Below are 18,846 nucleotides of genomic sequence, written 5' to 3'. Positions count from 1 at the left end.
CCTAAGTTTAGAAGTAGATAATATTGGCTAAGCAGACCAAAAGTTCTGTGGCTGGTATATTGCTCTACAATAATGTAATGTGATTTTAGCAGCCCATCAAGAAAACATTTGTGAACTTGCTATGGCATAGGAGGCCTCTTACTGTATATGTCAATATTTTCCTTTTTCTCCCCCCCCCCCTTTTTTTTTTTTTTTCTTTTTTGTCCAGCAGAACTCAGCTTTGTGGAACTGTGCTGTTGGCATTTCTTCTTTCTTCCTGCTTTCATTCATTTTGTTCTTTGTAAGTTTTCTCATTTGATAGGATTTCAGTATTTGCACTCCATACAAATAGAAGTGTTTGAATACTTATATCACCTTTTTTTTAATCTTTTCGGAGTCAGTAGAAAATAAAGCTGACAGTCCTGCTCTGCGAAGAGCTTATAAGAACTTGGGATGTTTTAACATACAACATATTGTTAAGCATCTGTTTTGTACTGTTGCACAGAGGAGATGGTCTGTACAAGTAGCATATAGCACTGTGTGATGAGCTGTACACCCATGCAGTATAGGGTGTTGTACCTAGTTTCTAGAATATCTGGTTCATCTAGTAGCAATTTCAAGGAGTCTATGAGCTTCTGTTGTGGTAGCACAAGGAAGGTTTCCACATTCAGGTAGGTGTTCCAGCAAAATATTAGAGTGGTGGAAGATGAAACGTGAGCTCGATAAATTTTTGCTGATGTAAAATATGGATTTTTTTTCCCTACATGATAGCTCATGGCAAGAGCATTTTTCTAGGATTAGACTGGAATATAAAATAAAATATAAAAATAAAAAAGTAAATTCCCCATTACTAGAACATCTGTAATAGAGATTGAGTATGACTAGAACAATTGCACTTCTGAATATTACTCTAGGGTTATGGTTTGAAGCAGACAAAACTGAACTTGAGCCTTTTCTTTTTTAATTTTAAAACATAATGGTGCAAATAGCACTTTCAGGGTGCTAACCTGTTAAGTTTCATCGTCTTGGAGATATTTTAAACTGTTTTGTTAATGGTACCATACCATCTCTGCTATATTGAGAACGGAGCCTGTATTTTGGAAGACATTTTCTTCTCTTTTCTTCAATGTTATTTGAGCTTTCTTCTTTTGAATGCTAGAGAGAAATCCCAAACAAGCTTACCCTTCCAGAAGCTGGTGTGGTACACTCCCAGTTTAGTTGTCTGTGATACTGATTCCAAAGATAGGTGCTTATTTGAATTAAGAAGTTTGTGTGCGTGCCTATTATGTAAGAAGGAACACTCTTATTTTTCTTCCTCATTCCTGTCTTATGGGTAGTAGGGTACCTGAGGCATGTTCTTTCCCACATGCCATCTTTGCAACCGTGAACTATTGCTGCCCAGATGACGTCTTACCCCTTTGGAACACAGGCCCTCCTGTAAATAAATTTCAGTGCCTGTAAAAGAAACTTAGGTCTAAATGATTTGCTATCATCATTAAAAAGGAGGGTTTTTCATTACAAATTTTAGTATTGATCCCAGTGTGATTAACTGTATAATTTTTCCATTGTCTCATGTTTACTTCACTTTGAGGAAGTACCCGAAACTTGCATGACAAAGTTATAACTGTAGAATAATGTTTGCTTTTGTTCTTTTTTCTATTGTTTTGGGGTTTTTTTCTTTCTTTGTAATTTATCATCTGATAAGCACAGGAACTCAAAAGATGGAGAACGCCACCACTTACATAGTTCTGAAGAGCAGGGTGGGGGAGTGCTGGATGAAGCAAACACAAGGTGTCCTTGCTTCACAAACTGTTTAGCATTGAAATATTGCAATTATTTTTAACTTTTCATTTTAGGAGAAGAGTGAGTGTTACTGAACTTGAACAGAGGTACAGATTTTTAAAAACAGGATTATACTACGTGTAAACATTCAGAACAATGTAGTCTTAAACCTCCATCTGAAGTCCTTATAGCAACAGTGTCATAAAAAGATCCATCAAAGTACAGTCTATTCAGTACAGGAATGGATGTGATTATGAAGACTTGTATGTGAAAGTGGATCTGAGAGTTTCCAAATTAAAGCATGGGATTTTCCATAAGAAAATCGTTGTGGGAGCTTTATTTTCTCTGTCATTTTTAAATCTTTTATTAACTTCCTAGGCCTCTGAGTGTTTTTTAAGGAAGCACAGTAACTGTTTGGAGCTGTAGTTCTCGGATCTCCAAGAGCACTGCGTGTGTTTTTTGCTTGTCTGTTTTTGGGTACATTTGATTGTGGAATCCCATAGTGACATTTTAGTGTTCCAGAAAGTCTTTGTTGTGCGCAGCTACTGCTTCCGCTGGTTAAGGAAGATAATACTGTTTCAGTTCTCCTTAATGTTGTATAAATAAATTAAGAAGAAATGGGAGGGCTCCAGAAACTTACAGAATAGTCATAATAATCATGTGTTTGTTAAATAATAAGGTGTTTGTTAGAAAATCCGAATTCTGTTTCCCTGCGGTTCTCTGTCGTAAGTGATTTTGAGGGCTTAAAAGCTACTTTTGGCATTACAATTTTTAAATTGTTGTATGCGGTCCCTTTTTAACTATGTAACTTCAGTCACAGGTCAAGTTCTCCACATTATGCTCCTCTTTCGTGATGGCTTGGCAGTAGCTGTCCTCTTTTCAACCTCTAGCACTGCAAAAAAGCGGTACGGTTGTTTCCCCTGGTCTGTGCCTGGTAACCTGCTATGTTCTTGCTTGTACCGGAGTGCTGCGTTTTCTCGGTGTCGATTTTTGGTGATGACAGTTAAAGAAAAAAACCAACAATAATATTCAGTAGTTTTGGGGACCTGGTTCTGCCATGCTACCGGTTTCCTTGTGCCATAGCACCATGTGGGTATCGGTTACGGGGCGTGGGTAGGGCTCTGTGCCGCAGCGGGAGTCTTGCAGCATGTGGTGCCATCAGTTAGTAACCAGGGTGTGGATTGCTAAACCCCAGAGGGCTTTTAGCTGTGAATACCACATCCTTCACTACTATTTTAATCATACTGTTTAATTTACAGTTAATGTGATGTCTGTGTTAAAGCAGCAGCTTCGTTTACAGAAATAACTGGAGTACAAGATTTGTGGTGATTCTTTTTTTTTGTTTTCTTTTTTTCTCTTTCTAGATCCCAGATTTAGCGATACCTTGGTGTGCTGCTAAGCATACGTCGTATTTGAAGCTTTTGTGGAGGATTATAAACTGGGATTAAAAAAACCCCAGGAATTATTTAAGCATTAACCAATGATATTATAATAACTTTGTAGCAATAGGCCAAGAGTTGTTGATCCTAGCTTTTCTGTAGTGTTCCATGTTTGAAGAATTCTGTAAGTTAGTATCTCTAAAATAAAACAAGCTGAAACTTCCCAGAGGCAGCTGAATTAGGCCTGTTCATGGCTTTCCTGCCTACACACTCCACTAAATAAAATAATTCAGTTGTTCCACAAACAGAGGGAGGGTTATAAAGGTAGCTTTACTGTGACATCAGATCTTTCTGGAGAGCTTTCCCAGAAATGTGAATATAGTAATTATATGATTAAACAATAAGGAAACTTTTTGGGTTGTGCACTTCCTCAGGCTGTTAACCTAACCACTAATTAACCAACAGGAAATTCCAGACCTGAAAGTTTCATTATTGCTATGCTAAACTGTGAAAATATAAGTGTGCTAATGAGGATTTCATTATAGCCATCTGTAGCTTGTTTTTAAATTGTGTCAAAGCCGGAAAAACATAATATACCATCTGTTACCTAGCCATATCAAGTTGACATGAAAAATATTAGAAAAAAAAAAAAAATCCCCCTGTTGGTAACCTCATTTGTCTCTTATTTCTTATATTTTATTTGTGGCAACCATGAGTGCCATGGCAGTACTACAACCATAGTAATGTGTTTCTTACCCCTTAAAGGATGTATTTTGTTTAGTTTGCAATGTCTATGTTGTAATTTCAATATTTGGGGAGATAGAGGTGTTAACTTCCCAAAATGGTACTTTCTGGGCAATTAAGACCCCTCAGTTTCAGTGTCATATTCTCAAATATGTCTGAATTGCCAGAAATCAGCAGCTGAGGATTGTCTTGCCATTTACAGTTCTTTTTGGCTTTAAGTATATAAAAACTTCTGGATTAGTGTTCTCTCTTTCTCCAAATAGTGAATGTGAATCGAAGCATCTTGCTTTCATCAGATGCTGGAGGTTTTGCTGCTCCTTTTACCTTAACCCTTGTGTTACTCTATGGAGCTTAATCCATACAGAATTTTTTAAGTCTCTTGATTTGGTTCTCTTTGACCTTAAAAAGGAGGGAAGTTGTAATGTATTACACGCATGTGCCAAGAACTATTATGGATTCTTAATTGTCAGATGTTTGTAGTTATAATGCAAGTCGAGCCTTAGGTGAGGAGGAGATGGTGGTCGTGTGGAAAAAGTTACAAAACCTGCTCTTGGGAAGAAGGCTGGCATAGAAGAAAATACTAAAACAGCTGTGGGGCAGTGGGGCAGATCTTTAGCAGCTGAGATGAAATATGACTAGGTAAGATGATAAAAGTGCTAGTGTTTGTATATTACCTGTTGTGCTGAGAAGAGAAAGCAGTGGTCTGTGATGTGAAAATGAGGATGAAAGGTGGTAATCGAGATAGCAAGGTGGAGAGGTCTCGCAGCAGTTTAAGGGAAGTCACGCTGTGGACAGGCAGCCCAAAAGGTGGGCTTGTCCTTTTGTCCCCAAAAGTTTTCTGGGTAGGCACTCTCTTTCTGTACTGAATTTGCACAGCAGCTAGGACAGCTTTGGTGGGGGCTCTTAAGAACTACCTCAGTATTCGAGATAAACTATGTGTTTGGTGGCTGAACTTACAAACAAAGTCTGGTTTTCTGCAGATTGTGATGCAACAAGCACACTTAGAATAAAATGAGGAACTCTGATATATCAGTATATCTACAGTGTAAATGTCTTAATGCTGTAAAAATAGAAAAAGAATCTAAGTGCTGTGCTGACTAACTGAATGAGGAAAAGTCAGCTGGCAGTCTTCCTGGTCCTTCAAAAGCTTTTGCTAGTCTCTAACCTAAGGCCTTGTAGGAAAATTGAAGAAACATGACATAAGATGGTAGACCTTGCGTAGCTAAATAATTTGCCCCGAAATAAGAACCAGAGGTATGGGAAACTGCCTACTATGAAAGTGAGGGAGGCCACCTTGGAGTTCCACAGGGATCTATGCTGGAACTCATAGTTCAACATGTTAATAATCTAAAAAAGCAGCTGAATGACAGTTTGGTGACAGTAAACATTTATTATACATAGTAATGAGAGGAGACATGACTCTGAAGACTTGCAGAAGGATTTTGCAAAAATGAAGAGATAATAAAATGATACTAAATTCACTTTAGATAAATTTAATACAAATCAGTTTGCCATGTGTATTAGTAAAGGAACAGAGAAGAAAAGAGAGAAAACATGATTAGGTCACTGTATCTAAATCTATAATGACAATACAGCATGCAGTTCTGGTCTGTCATGTCCAAAAGGAAATAGTAGAACCAGAGAAGGTTCAGAGAGGGTTGACAGGGATGGTCAAAGGTGTGATACAGTTTCCATATAAAGGACATAACGACGTGGGCTCTTGGCTCATGTTCTTACGTTTGCCATTTGTACATGTACCAGTTTGTTGTGTTCTAGCCGTTCCAAGTAAGTAAAAGGAGAACATACAACAGAATTGTCTAATGTTGCTGCATAAAATCCTCAAACCAAATGTTAAATAATGGAAAAATAATTGCCTGCCTTAATGTTGAGTGATTATACAATCGATAACCAACTTTTGTTGTTGATGTGTGACTTGCATAAGAAAAACAAGTTCTTGGTCTGCTTCCAAGCCATTTGGAAGCCTCTTGTCTATGCTCTCTTCTCCAGTTCTTTTTGATAGAACGAAAACTATTTGCCTTTCCCTGGAGACTTGAATGTGTTGATCCATCACAGATAAGATGTCATCTCAGTAGGTACAAAGGAACTGAAGAAAAGGAGTATTTAATAAAGCATCAATTTAATCTGGAAGAATGCCTATTTTTAGTCTAGTAATCCAGGTTTCCTGCTATTATTGCTGCTTTCAGACTTTAGTTTCTCATGGATATTATTATTTTTTTAAAATAATTACTGTTTCAGGGTTAGATTAAATATGAGATAGTTTTAAAAAATAGTCTTTTGTTTATAACAATAGAGACAATAGGTTCAAAGAGCTCCCAACTTTACAGATGTGTCCATATTGGGGATTTTTAAAAAACAGATAGTAACTCTGACCAGCTTTTCCATATGCGGATAATGGATACATACCTGTTGAGTTCTAACAGCCTATTGGGCTTTTAGAGTTTGGTGGGTGGTTGTTTTTTTTTTTCCTGCAATGCTGAAATACTTGATGCTCTGAGTAATCACAGACAAGTGAGTCTGAAAGTATTAAAGATCTAAAAATGAATATTGGGAAGCTTTTGTTTTACTGCCCTCACTAGTATGTAAATCTTCGTATCCTTTTGGTCTTGGAAACAATTCTGTGAATTAAAGAGCATGAAATCTCTGTACTAAAAATGTGACCTATACAGGGACCTTTTTAGAAAGTGTTTTGCATTTATCACTATAGTGGCAATGTGTCTGGCAAAATTAAATTGTTTACTTCTTTTAAAACATACACACAAGAAATAAAAGAAATTCCACGTTTATGATCTGTTCACATGCATTCCACTTTGCTGCTGATACTAGTCAGTTGATGATTCCTTTTTAGGGAATGTTTGCTAATACAGCAATGCCAAGATGAGTAATTTAAGTAGATGCATTGTGGAAAAACGAGAAGCATTTTAATATGCTAATCCTAAATAAATTCTAACAGAACATTTTAATTCCATTCCCTTCGATGATGCATTGGTAGGTTTGGTTTTTTTTCCTCCAATGCCCTGTCTAAGCTCTCACCCCACCCCATCTTTTAAAACTCCACATTTTATGTTTCACAAGTTTTCTAGGAAGTTACAAAAAAGAATAAAATAGTAGTAGCCTATGTTGAGTGATATCGGTGGGGGGAAAAAGTAACCTCTGTAAGATGCAGGGGAAATAGCCAGGTACATACTTGTAGAAATGGAAAACATTTCCTTTCTTGCCTTTCAGGTTATCTGAAGTGTTGGGCACTTGCTTATTGTGGTCAATAGTATCACACTCCATTGGTGACTCTCTGAATGAAAAGCACATGATTTTTCAACAGTGATAAAATTACTGCTTAATATGTGAAAGCCATAAGAAGGGAATTGTAAGTAGATAGTGTGTAAGATTTATTACCTCAAGATACCAGGAGGACAAAAAATAAATCAGATATTTTATTATTGTGACTATAAGTTGATTATTTCTAGCTACAGCCCTTAGACCCAGATAGTAATTAATGCTTCCAAGTGGAATTCCTGAATGTTTTGTCCTGTTCAGGACACACTAGCCATAGGGAATGTGTTGGTATTTTAGACAGCACTGATACCCTGTCTGCACTGAAGCTTTTATTACTGGTGGTCTAGTCCTGCAAGCTTGGCTTGTGTTATGGCTGTCCCCAGCTTTTTAAGCAATTGAAATTGCTTCAAGGATTTCTGTGCTTTGTATTGTTAACTCGGAGTTTGGTCGCAGAGTGCAGTTGACTTGGAACACAACCAACTGATCTGATGGTTTCATTCAGCCTTGTGTTAGGTAAAAAAGAGTTAGATTCCTGACTTGTCTGACATAATGGGGGATGAATGCTGGTGACAAGACTTCTCAGGTAAGAGAGGCTAGATAAGGAATGGTCAGTAACTTCGCTCAGCACACGCACACTCGTGCAGGTGTTACTCTCTCACTGAAGTGGTCACCAAGCCACTTTGAAATACTGTGCCCTGATCCCAATCCAGAAGCAACATTTACCAGTGATAGAGTCCTGCAGGTTGTTGCTGTTGATGGTAGTGCGTAAACTGCATCCCTTCTCGGTCCCTGAGCAGACTTAATTGTAAGCAGGCCTCCCATGACTGTATGCGTTAGGTTTGACTTTGGGAAGAGGTAACTGAAGTGAGAATTGCTTTTAAGCAGCTTCTGTTTTTAATTGACAGTGAGGTCAAGCTTCTATAAATTACCCTACTTTCAACCACTGCTAAGTTGTTTTTTTGTTTTCTGGATAGCATAAATACTGTACTTTTGTTTGTGAAATTGATTTGTCAGGATCTTAAGCTTCAATAATTTTGTAGGTAGTACTGATGATCAAATTAACTGGATGTAAGTGGGAATTTGCCTCTGCTATTCCACTGCTCACTAAACTTTGCCTTCCTGAACTGTTTAGCCAGCTGTCTTACAGACAGAGAAATAGGGAAGGCTAAAAAGCACCAAGGGAAGGAAGAGTGCTAATTCTAAAACTTCCCATTGAAGTTGTTTTGCAAAAATGAGTGCAGAATACAGGATTGGTTTCTTTGTATGGTATAAAGCCACAGAAGACATAACAAAGCTACTTAATACTCTTTTGAATTGGCTGAAGTAGGTATGTCAGGATTAAGGGCTATACAGATCTCTAGATGTACTCTGTAGGCCGTTTGGTCAGGTGGTGGGATTATAAATAGGTAGGCTTACTGATGTCACCAGCAGCAGAAGGGAACAACAGTGAGCTTGCCATGCACACGCACACTCCGTCCCTTCTACCTACATATGCTATTGAGAGAAATTCACTTGATTTTAATGGAGAAGAAAAACCTGTGTTATTTTGGAGGTAAGCAGAAAAGTAGTGTAATCAGTTGTAGCTGTTCTTCCCTCTCCTTGTGTGGATGATCAGCAGAATGGCTGCAGAGCAATACTTGTGTAGGTATAACACAATAACAATAATTTTGTTTGCTATATGTGGATAAAACTTTGACCCGCAGAACTGTTTTGGTTGCTGTACATGGGATTCTGGAAGCGTTTGTTGATGTGAAGTGACACATATTTTACAAGACTAAGAATGCAGATGTTGGTGTTTACACAGTGTTTCCTTGCTGCTCTGGTTGAACTTAGGGTCCTAACACCTGCTGTGAGGAAAAATATTTACCAATAATTACATATCTGCAGCAGCATTTAAGTCATTGTTTTTTGAGGAAAGGGAGAATTTGGGTGTAAGGCAGAACATAAATTGTCAGAACTCATAGGCCTGCAAAAAGAAGGAAGAATTAATGTCTGTTGTCCTGTTTTCAGGTAAAGTATGTAATTTTTGTACACCAAGGTATGAAGGCTTTTTTTAAAATCCCATTTCTGGCTCAAAGATGAGGATGTATAAAGACCTAAAAATTTATCACTGCAGATGGACTACTGAAATTTCAGTGGTGCATTTCTGGGTATAGAGGCTGTTGTATGTTTCATTTTGAGTTGATGATGGGGGGCCTAGAAGCTCAAATGAGGTTACTGAGATTATTTTAAATGAGAAATGTTGTTATTTCATGCAGACTGTAAGGCTTTTCCGACTTTGTCTTTCATCTGATTTTGATCTAAAATTTTGCTTGGAAAAGAAACATCACTTGTTTGTAATAACCTGTAAAAGTCAATGCCTTTAATGTTTAATGTAGTAGAGTCCTTGCTGTGTATTCTGTTTATTTCTTGAATATTATATATCACTTTTTATCATGGAAAGCATTTAATCAAATTGGTAGTACCTAAACAGACTAAATCCCTGAATAGCAGCAGAATGCCAAGATGCACTTTGCTTACAGTAACAAAGAAGGAATTTAAGAAATCTTGTTCAGTTGTACTTCTTGTAAAAGTCAGTACTTTCTGGCACTGAATTGTATGTTAATATATGTTAACAACTCAGCAGGGAAAAATACCGGGTGTAAACCTGTGACAGTGAAATTTGAAAAGGGGGGGTGGGGGGGTGAATACGGGAGCGAAGTGCAGCAGTTACAGCAAATGATTCATCAGCATAGTTGTAGAGGAGTTTCTCTACGTTCCCCAGAGCAGACTGCTGCTGCTGATTATAATCACTATAAAGGTTAGTAAGAAGTATGCTTTTCCCTTTCCTAAAGAATTTTTTCCTACTTTATAGTTAATGCTGAAGTCCTGTACCCTTTTTTCAGAAAGAGCAGAGGCTTTCTGATGGAAGTAATGGGTCATCCAGAATAGCTCTTGTGTTAGAACCATCGTGCAGGGAGCCAGCTTTCTTTGAAGGAGTATCTTCTTTCTTCCTTGCCTGTTGCAAGAATCCAGTAAGAAATGAGTCTAGGGGATGTAGAGTGTGCAGAAGAAAGTGGAGAAGGGGGCTAAGAATAGCTCTTGTATGTAGAGGGTGATGAGTTTGGGGAGGAAGCAGCATCCATTTGGGGCCCTGAACTGGCAGCCAGTGGGGGAGCTGAAGTAGGTAGGACAAAGGGCAGGGAGCTTCCACTACCGGCGAGAGCAGAGGTGCTTGTGATAACTGCTGGTCGTCTTACGCTGTGAAGAGAGCTCGCATAGAACTTCTGGCTGTGCTCTGTACCCATCGCCCCTCACACAGTGCATAAGATACCAGGCTTGGGCTCCAGCACGGTGCTGACATGTGAGGAGGTACCAAATGCGACCCTGTTCCTGAAGGTACGAGGATTTCCCACTTTGGTTTCTGAGGAGGATGCAGGGAGGGGAGTGGGTGTTGAGGAAGAAGCTGTGAAAGATGAGCAGGAGAATCTGGTGGCACGTAGGTACACAAAGCATTTGCTCTTAGTTCTGGAAGAAGTGTTAGCTTGAGATGCTCAGTGCTTTTGTTGGGGGAACTAAAGCTACGTTGGTCGTACACCAGGAGAAACCTCTTTATTACATTTTGGCTTTCAGGATATTGGCTGCCAAGATGCCTCTCTTGCAATCTAGTAATATAAATGCTTGGTTTAGTACATTTTCTTAGCCTGAACTTTTTCTCTTTCATTTTCTGTCCTGTAATGATCTAGGGTACATTATTTGCTGATGTAGTTGTGTAGGAATTCTCTGTCCATTCTTCATGTGTCACACAGCATCTGTGTGCATATATATAATTTATTTTTTAAGCTTCTTGTTCAGGATGGGAAAATTTCAGTGCTTCCCATTCCCTTCCAGTGCTTAATGTCGTGTCTGTTCTCCAATTTACTAAACCCTTCTATTTCTTGGTTATGCAAACATACAAAACATTTTGAAGTGTTACCCAACTAGGTAGCTAAAGGACGTAACTGCAAAGAGCAAACTCCGAGTGGCTGAAGAGTTTTCTACAAGGGAAAAAGCTTGTTCTGTTCCAGATACCTGTGTGAAAAACAGAAATTAGCTGCAGTGCTCTCCAAACTTACCTTGCTGCGCTTGTCTCAATTATTATTCCTGTATCTGAATCTTGAGTTGGGAAAGGGAACTGCTGCAGTTGAACTCAACCTTCTATAGCAGCTTAAAGGAAGAGGGAGCGAAGTTTGTCTTCCCTGTTGTTACTGCAGAGCTTCCTAGCTGCAGTCGTGCATTATTTTATCTATTATCTACCCACACCAACACCCACGTACCTATATTTGAGGTATGTGTGTATGTGAGGAAAACGGGAAGGGTCTTTCCTGGCTGCAGGGGTACTGAGTGGCTCTACTTTTATTTTTCTTACCTTTCCCAACCTATAAATGCATCCAGTGCCTGCCTCCAGTGTTACATCTGAAAAATTATTTCGGATAGGAGAGAAAAGCAGCAGCAGAAAAGCTTGGATAAATTGCCAATTCTGACCTCTACTGATGTTCAAAATAGAGCTGAAAAAGCCATGAGCAGAGTCAGGTGTTTCATCTGCAGGCTTTGAAAAGACGGTGGTGTTACACCTGCTTTCATGACTAGGAGATAATGGCCAGAAGGGCAGATTCAGATTTTGTTCTGTTTGAGAGCCCTTAATTGAACTTTTCTTGGTCATGGGAGAAGAACATCTGTATGAGCATCCTTTTATAGCAGCTCTTGAAAAAGATTTGAAGGTTTGTTCCTAGTGGAGGTAACATATGTTTGTTTGAGTTTTAAGCATTTGTTAGATTTATTAGTGTATCAAAGGTTAAGCTCCCCCTTCCAGTTCAAGCTGCTCTTTGTTTTCTTTTCCTGTTTATTCAGCCAGTTATATATTACTCAATTACTGTTACAGATTTACTGCTTTCTCTTCCCTGCTGCCTTTCTATCAGGCTGTTTTGATAACTGTAAATAAAGGCTAAGCAAGTCATATGAAGTTTTATTAGTTTTGAATGTCATTCAAGTTTTTTGCACTTTCTTTTGGTAGCAAATCTAGATTATTTTTTACATCTTATACTTCGTGAAGAGGTTGCAAATAGCTGTAAGTATCTGCTTACTGCAGAGCTATGTTGCATGTGGATATGCCAAGCTTCTATTTGTATTTTATGTTAGCTCTATTTACTTCAGAAGTCTATGTTCTTAACCTCCTTAGAAGTAACATCGGTGGAACTGCTTTTCCACTACACCTCTTCTTTTTGTTTGGGTATTTATTTAAAGAGGAAAAAGAAATACTTGCTTTGGCACAACAGAATGTGCTGTAAGGGAACATTTTTATTGGAACATGTTTCTATAATTTCTCAGTAATAATAGTAAACTTTATGCTATTTTGTAGCGTGAAGTATTTTTTATCCTCTGTTGCCTGCTAGGATTCTGAGCTCTTGGCTGTCTTCCTAACAGTGAGGCAATTCTTACGCCTAGAGAGGAACTATGTTTTGTTGAATGGTGTGAGACAGCACCAACTCGGTGGTGCTCTGTGCTCAGAAGCTTGGGTAGTCTTGGGGGTGTTTTAAGTGAGCTAGAAAAGGTCATCGTGATAATAGTTAAGATTTCACTTTGAAGGGCAATGAATTATTTTTCTAGGAAAGTTTAAAATTTGTATTTGACGTAATTGTTACATGTTTATGCTGGAGTTGGTGCCCTATAATGCTAGGAGGGGCACAATTAAAAACATGCCTGTACTGTACAGATTTGTGTTTACATTGCCGCTGAATCACCCCTTTCTACTTGTAGTAAGGGAAAAAGTTGCATGAATGATGGCTTGAATACAGTCTCTTCTGTTTTAAAGACTGCCACTGCCATGGGGACAGACAATCAGACGGGCAAGTGTCTGTTCCAAATGGTCTGGAGGGAACTGAAGGATTCATTTGCTGCTTTCTCGCTTTTAGTGTGAAAAAGACATCCAAAGATTCCATTAAGCTTTCACCTTACTGTCATGGTTACCATCCCAGTCCTGTGATTTCTCGCTAGGATAAGACTTTTTAAAAAATTCTTTTCTTCAGAGCTATGAGGCTAGTTAGGGGGGGTTTTACACATCCCAATGACTAGGAAAACTTTTCCTTAGGAAGAGTTTTGAAAACATGCCTTGATTCCAGGGATGCCTTATTTTCTTGATCCAATTTATTTATGGAAAGAGAGTGGAAATGCAGGTATTTTACATTTTTTGCTTTGATTGTAGCAGTCATCTGTATATAGGCAGAAGTAAGAGAACATCTGCATAAGATTTGTTGCTTTCTGGAACCTCACTGAGTAAACCCATGGAGATAATCTTCAAAGATCAATTTATTAATAATCTCATCACCTATAACATTACTACTGGCTTGTGAGGTGGTGTATTAGTTACACAACGTGTTTTTGTGTTGGGAGAGCTGTTTACCCAGTGCGTTATTTCTAGTACAATCTTACCCGGTATTTTTAAAATATCAGTATTATTTGCAATATTGGTCTCCTTTCAGCCCTGGGAGTCTGTATAGAGAAGTGCACTGTGAAATACTCCATTATCAAAAAAGATTTAGAAATTGTTCATGCTTGTTCCTCTACCTGGAAATTGAGCTTAAAATGTGGTTCTGAACCTTGGGGTTTTTGTACCTAGTGAGACACCTGCTAGACACAATATCTATACAATATAAACTCAGAATCTCCCTCAATAACTAAGTGAATGAACATATAACCTGAAAGCTCATATTTCTCTATGGAGCAGCTACAGCAAATATTTTCCCTTTTTGTCCTACATGTATCATAAGCCTGGTTTGAAGGGGTAACCCAAGAGTGGACAGTGCTTGACCACCATTGATCCATACCTTGATGTTAACATCCAGCTGGTGCTTTTATAGTAGAAACAGATAGACGGTGTACCAAACGGTGATACTGATCTAGATATGAAAGCCTAGTATCAAGGCTGGTAGGCATGTTACATAGATGTTATGAAGCTGGTGCATTAAGTACTTGGGCTGCTTAATGTTAAGGAAAAATATCAGAATACCACAGTACGTTAAAACTAACTTAAAAGTAACCTTTTTTGCACCACTTCTGGCAACCCAAATTTTGTGTAGAAGTCTGTATGCCTGGTAATAACTTAGTCAAAGTGAACAGAACGTGACATTTCAACTAGCCAAGATTCAGTTAAAAATCATTGTTCTAAGTTCCACAAAAAAGAGGTGCCTTTCATGAGCAACAGCAAACTATTTTTTGAGCATGATATTTAAACATTACCTTGTCATATATTCAGTCAGCTCTAAAAATAAAAACCTAGTAATTTTCAGGAGCTGTAGGGAAATAAATTCAGTGTAAATTCTCATTTATTGAACTGGTATCAGAAATCAGTAGGCCTATTAAATTTTAAAAACCGTAGGTGATTACAAGTTAGAGACTCTGGAAGTCTTCAGATAAATATTAAATGTTTTGATTTATCTTAGTGTAAGAACGCCAGGTGTGGTGAAAAAGCCCCATTAGCAATAAAATTAGATAGTTCTTAGATTAATTTTATGTTTATAGTCCCATTTGGGTCTCTGTTATTACAAAACATCAGCCACAGACCTATGAAAGAAGTTCGGATGTCTGGTTAGAGAGTGGGAAGAAGTGTTTCCAGTTTAGAAACTGCTCATTATGGTCTGCTGATACTTTAAAAACAAAATTGTAAGTCTTCTAATATGTGGAAAAAATCTTAGTGTTTTAGAATAGCTTTTCTGTCATGTACCAGAAGTTGTTTGGTCTTAAGGATTGTGATTAAGAAAACTGTACTGTTTTAAGACCCTCATTAAAAGATGAATGTGGACAGCAGATTAAAGCGTTAGAGAAGAAAGCAACGTACTGCCGGAGGGGTCTCTTTTCTGGGATCCAAATGCAGTTATGTGAAAACAGAGTAATCAGTGTCCAGAGGAAGACACGATATTATCAATTTTGTGATTAATTTTTTTTTTTTTGAGATTCTTGGCAAGCAGTGCTGGAATTGAAAACAAAATCTGAATGTGCCATTCAAGACTACCTTCTATGTTTCATTTTATTTTCTTTACATAAGAAAAATTTGGACTGTTTTATGTAAAAAGGGAGGAATAAAGAAGTTTGATGGTGTATGTGTACAGCCATAGATCTTAAGCAAAGATAAAGATTCATACTGCGTGTAATGATTGTATACCTATTTCACATATTACAAAACGGTGAGTCAAAGCTGGGAGTGGTTGTGATGCTTTTGGTGCCTGCCATACTGTGGTACTCGCTTGAGATGAGATGTCTGGACTCTTCAGTTCTGTTTTTACAACAAAGCTACTACAACCACGAAAAAGCGGTCTGTTTTTTTCCCTTTACATTTTCAGTTTTGTTCAGTTCATTTAGTTTGTTTGTTTGGCTTGCTTGGTTTCTCTAGCCTATAGTTTATTTCAAGCTTAGTTCTTGATCTCCGTGGAGGTTGTTGTGATTTGCTTTCCCAGTTTATCTGAGAGTTTTTCCTTGTTCGGATGTTTGTTTGTCTTACTCTCTCAGTGCAAGAACTGAACACACTATGGACTCTACCAGCAGACAGGAACTTCACCTGAAGAAAGGATATGTATTCACAAATGGCAGCTGCTTAAATTGAACCATTGCATGGGCTTCTGCTGTAAACCCTACACTAAGGGTAGTTTTCAGGAGTTGCCTCAATTCTGTATCTTCATGCCCTCCTCAAGGCGGGAACTCTGGGTCTGAGGAGCAAAGCCTGCTTGTTGACTGTTAGTTCTGTGAGTTTGTCTTCATAGCCTAATGTGCTTAGCCGGTTGTAAAGTGTCTTGATCATTTCACATACCTCTACTGCATGGTGCCCATGGCCTGCTATGGAATGGTCACGGTGTGACTTCTGTTTTGTAGCAGCTTTAGGGCAAACCAGCACTGAGCATCTGGAACTGACAAGAGTGACTGACGAAAACAGAACGAGGAGTAGAGGTGGTGTATTAGTCTCTGAATGGTTTGTTTGATGTTCTTTATCTCAGAGGTTTTCTTTCATTAGGAGGTGCTCTTAAAAGCATACTCTTCTGCAATAATTATTCTCAATTAGATTTGGCTTGCAGTCTTATTTGGAGGAGTATTAGAGATAAAATTGGGACAATGCAACTTTAAAGGTAGCAGAAGGTGAGTAAATTTAGGTACTTCTCATTTCAAGCCCTGATCAGAGGACCTAAGCAGTGAACTGTAATTTGCCAATGGGTATGCCATAACATAAAATGTGTTGTATAGAGCAACTGTATTTTCTCTAAAATGTTGATATGTGCTTGCAGTAACTGTGCACATACACCATTGTAGCTAGATGCAGTGTGACATTGTTGACTTTAACTGATTTTGTGCAATGTTTCCACATAATGATGAACAGATAATTTAGGAACATGGGAATTTTCTGCTCTTTGCTAATAGCACACAGGAAAATACAAACTTGTATATTGTAGGATGTGAGCTATTAAGTAAGGTTTTGTTTTTAAATACAGATTTGTAATGAAAATATGTATCTTGTTACACATTACTCCTTGTTAAATTCTGTGTTTTCACTGATCTCTAGGTTTGTTTTCCTTTAAGACACTAGATGCCAAATACCAGATCATAGACAGGAAAAAAAGCTTCACATGCATAGAAGATAAATCCTGAGCTCATATGTAGGCTATTTTGCTGCACCAGTGGGTATAGGGGTGGGAAGAGTAGCAGTCCTATTTCTTGAGTATGTTAATTTTGGTCTATCACGAGGTTATGCAGAGTGTCTTTACAACACCTATCTCTGTAGCTACTATAACTACAAAAGCCATATATTCCAGTTCCCAGGCTAAAAGAAAAATACTCCATGCGGAATACATATGTCAATGCTATTGTTAGTATTCAGATTAAGAGCAATAAGGATGAAAATAAGAATGAAAATTGCATTCACTAAAGGAAAGAAAACAAAAATATCCGTGTTTGTACTGCAGATGAAACCGACCTTTCAGACTGGCCCATAAACAATAGACACTTATTTTAAATACTCAGTTTTTCATGTGTTTGATTATGTAATTATAAAGTCCCAGTTTGGGAGCTCTGCCTTGCAAACTAACTTAATGTGGTTTACTGAATATTTATGTCTTAGAAATACTTGCCCTCTATTTTTCTTCTTCTTTTTATTTATTTATTTTTAATATAGAAGTTATCGATACGTATGCCCTGAAATATATGTAGCTGATTTTTTGAGTGACTTGCCTTGATAACTTCAGTCATTTGCTGGACTATGGTGAGCAGATCAGATAGTAATGCTGCAGGTGTTGTCTCCAAGCTTTTCCCTAGCAAGTAGTGTTTGATTTTGAAGATGTGCAGTGGTGGTGCTATGAAACCATAATCCCTGAAGAAGGAACTGAAGAAACAGGAGGAAAGTTGGTGCTTCCATGGTCTTTGTTTAGTGTAGAAGACAAATTTGTTCTGTGAGTATTAAAGATGAGTATTGGGCTGGGAATGCTTATAGGCGAAATTGGGTTTAAATATATTTTTATAACTCTTGACCAAAACTGATGTATTATTGTAAACAATGGTAATTATTGTGCTTAATGTGGGTTTGAACCCTTGTTAGCTGTTCCTTGGTTGATTTGCAAGGTTTTTGCTGTGTGCTATAATGGTGTAGCAGCATTACTGTAATAATGGAGAAAGCATTATAATAATTGCTTGGGGTGAGAGGTCAAAGGCAAGAAAGAGCTAGAAGAATTTTATTGCAGTGGCCTTTTTCCTCTTGTGATGTGATCTTAGAAGAACTTGATCCTTTTCTGACTTTGAGAATATAATGAAGTACTGCTCATACTTTTGGCATACATAATTTTGTAAAGTTTGATACAAAAGAATGTGTAGTTGCTCATTGCATAAACCAATGCTCTTCATGATGCCATAAGTCAAATTAACAAATAAATCTATCTGTTTTGCAGTAGAAGGTGTATAATGAATTTTTTTAGTACCTGAGAGATGACTGAATTTCAGGTGATGGTTCCTTATGACCTTTGCTGTCCTGGGTGATTGCTATAGAAAACTTGAGAGATGGTGAGGGGACTGTCAAGCTGTCTTTGTATAGCGTCTCATGTAATTGTGTTCAAAATGGGAAGTGTTGTAAACATTAGTATTTCTTGATGCCAAGATTTGAAGAGGTAATTTTTTTTTTTTTTTTTAATGCTGTAGTCTTTAGTTATTTACAAATCTGACAGATAATTTCCTCTCTTTTTTCTCTCTATTTTTTTGGGGGGGAAAGTGATCCTTATCAAAAGGAAATGCTTGCAATAACTGGAACATCCAGGTCACCGTCAGTTCAAGTATTTCTCATTATTTTAAAGTGTATTTGTCTAGTTACTGATGGTTAAAAATATACTGCTTGTAACTTTCTAACAGGAATTTTTTGAAAATCAAATAAATAGAAGTTTTATTTATTTACTGTGCTGGACCTTTATTTTAAAGAGGGCTTCCACACATTCAGATCTCTGACACTATTATTTCGTTTGGCAAGCAGGAAATATGCTGAGATATAGCAATGACACTTTATTCTGTAGAAGTGGGATCTGAAGCACATAAAATGTTGACTTCATGGCCTTGCATTTGATTTTAAAAGATGTATTGTTTTTCTTAAAAAAATAATAAACTCTTCTACCTGTATTTGGCTGAAAGAATTACT

At 37.7% G+C, this 18,846-nt stretch overlaps 1 protein-coding gene across 6 annotated transcripts in view; it reads left to right on the top strand.

Annotated features, from left to right (window-relative positions):
- COBLL1 (cordon-bleu WH2 repeat protein like 1) overlaps window positions 1–18,846 on the top strand; it is an 86,536-nt gene that overhangs the window by 25,548 nt on the left and 42,142 nt on the right. For 3 of the 6 annotated variants that reach the window (XM_040602826.1, XM_040602825.1, XM_040602824.1), the window contains exon 1: window positions 8,586–8,727. The exons of 2 other annotated variants lie outside the window; for them this stretch is intronic. In XM_040602826.1, coding sequence (XP_040458760.1) covers window positions 8,594–8,727 — 134 coding nt within the window. In that variant the 5' untranslated portion in view covers window positions 8,586–8,593. Of the gene's footprint in view, window positions 1–8,585; window positions 8,728–10,366; window positions 10,554–18,846 lie in introns of those variants that run through there. One more of the 6 variants, XM_040602829.1, reaches the window with a different exon arrangement.

Source organism: Falco naumanni, chromosome 8 (genome assembly GCF_017639655.2).
Source record: "Falco naumanni isolate bFalNau1 chromosome 8, bFalNau1.pat, whole genome shotgun sequence".
Taxonomy (NCBI): Eukaryota; Metazoa; Chordata; class Aves; order Falconiformes; family Falconidae; genus Falco; species Falco naumanni.
Note: the sequence above shows the minus strand (reverse complement) of the source record. Positions and strands in the feature narration are given on the sequence as shown.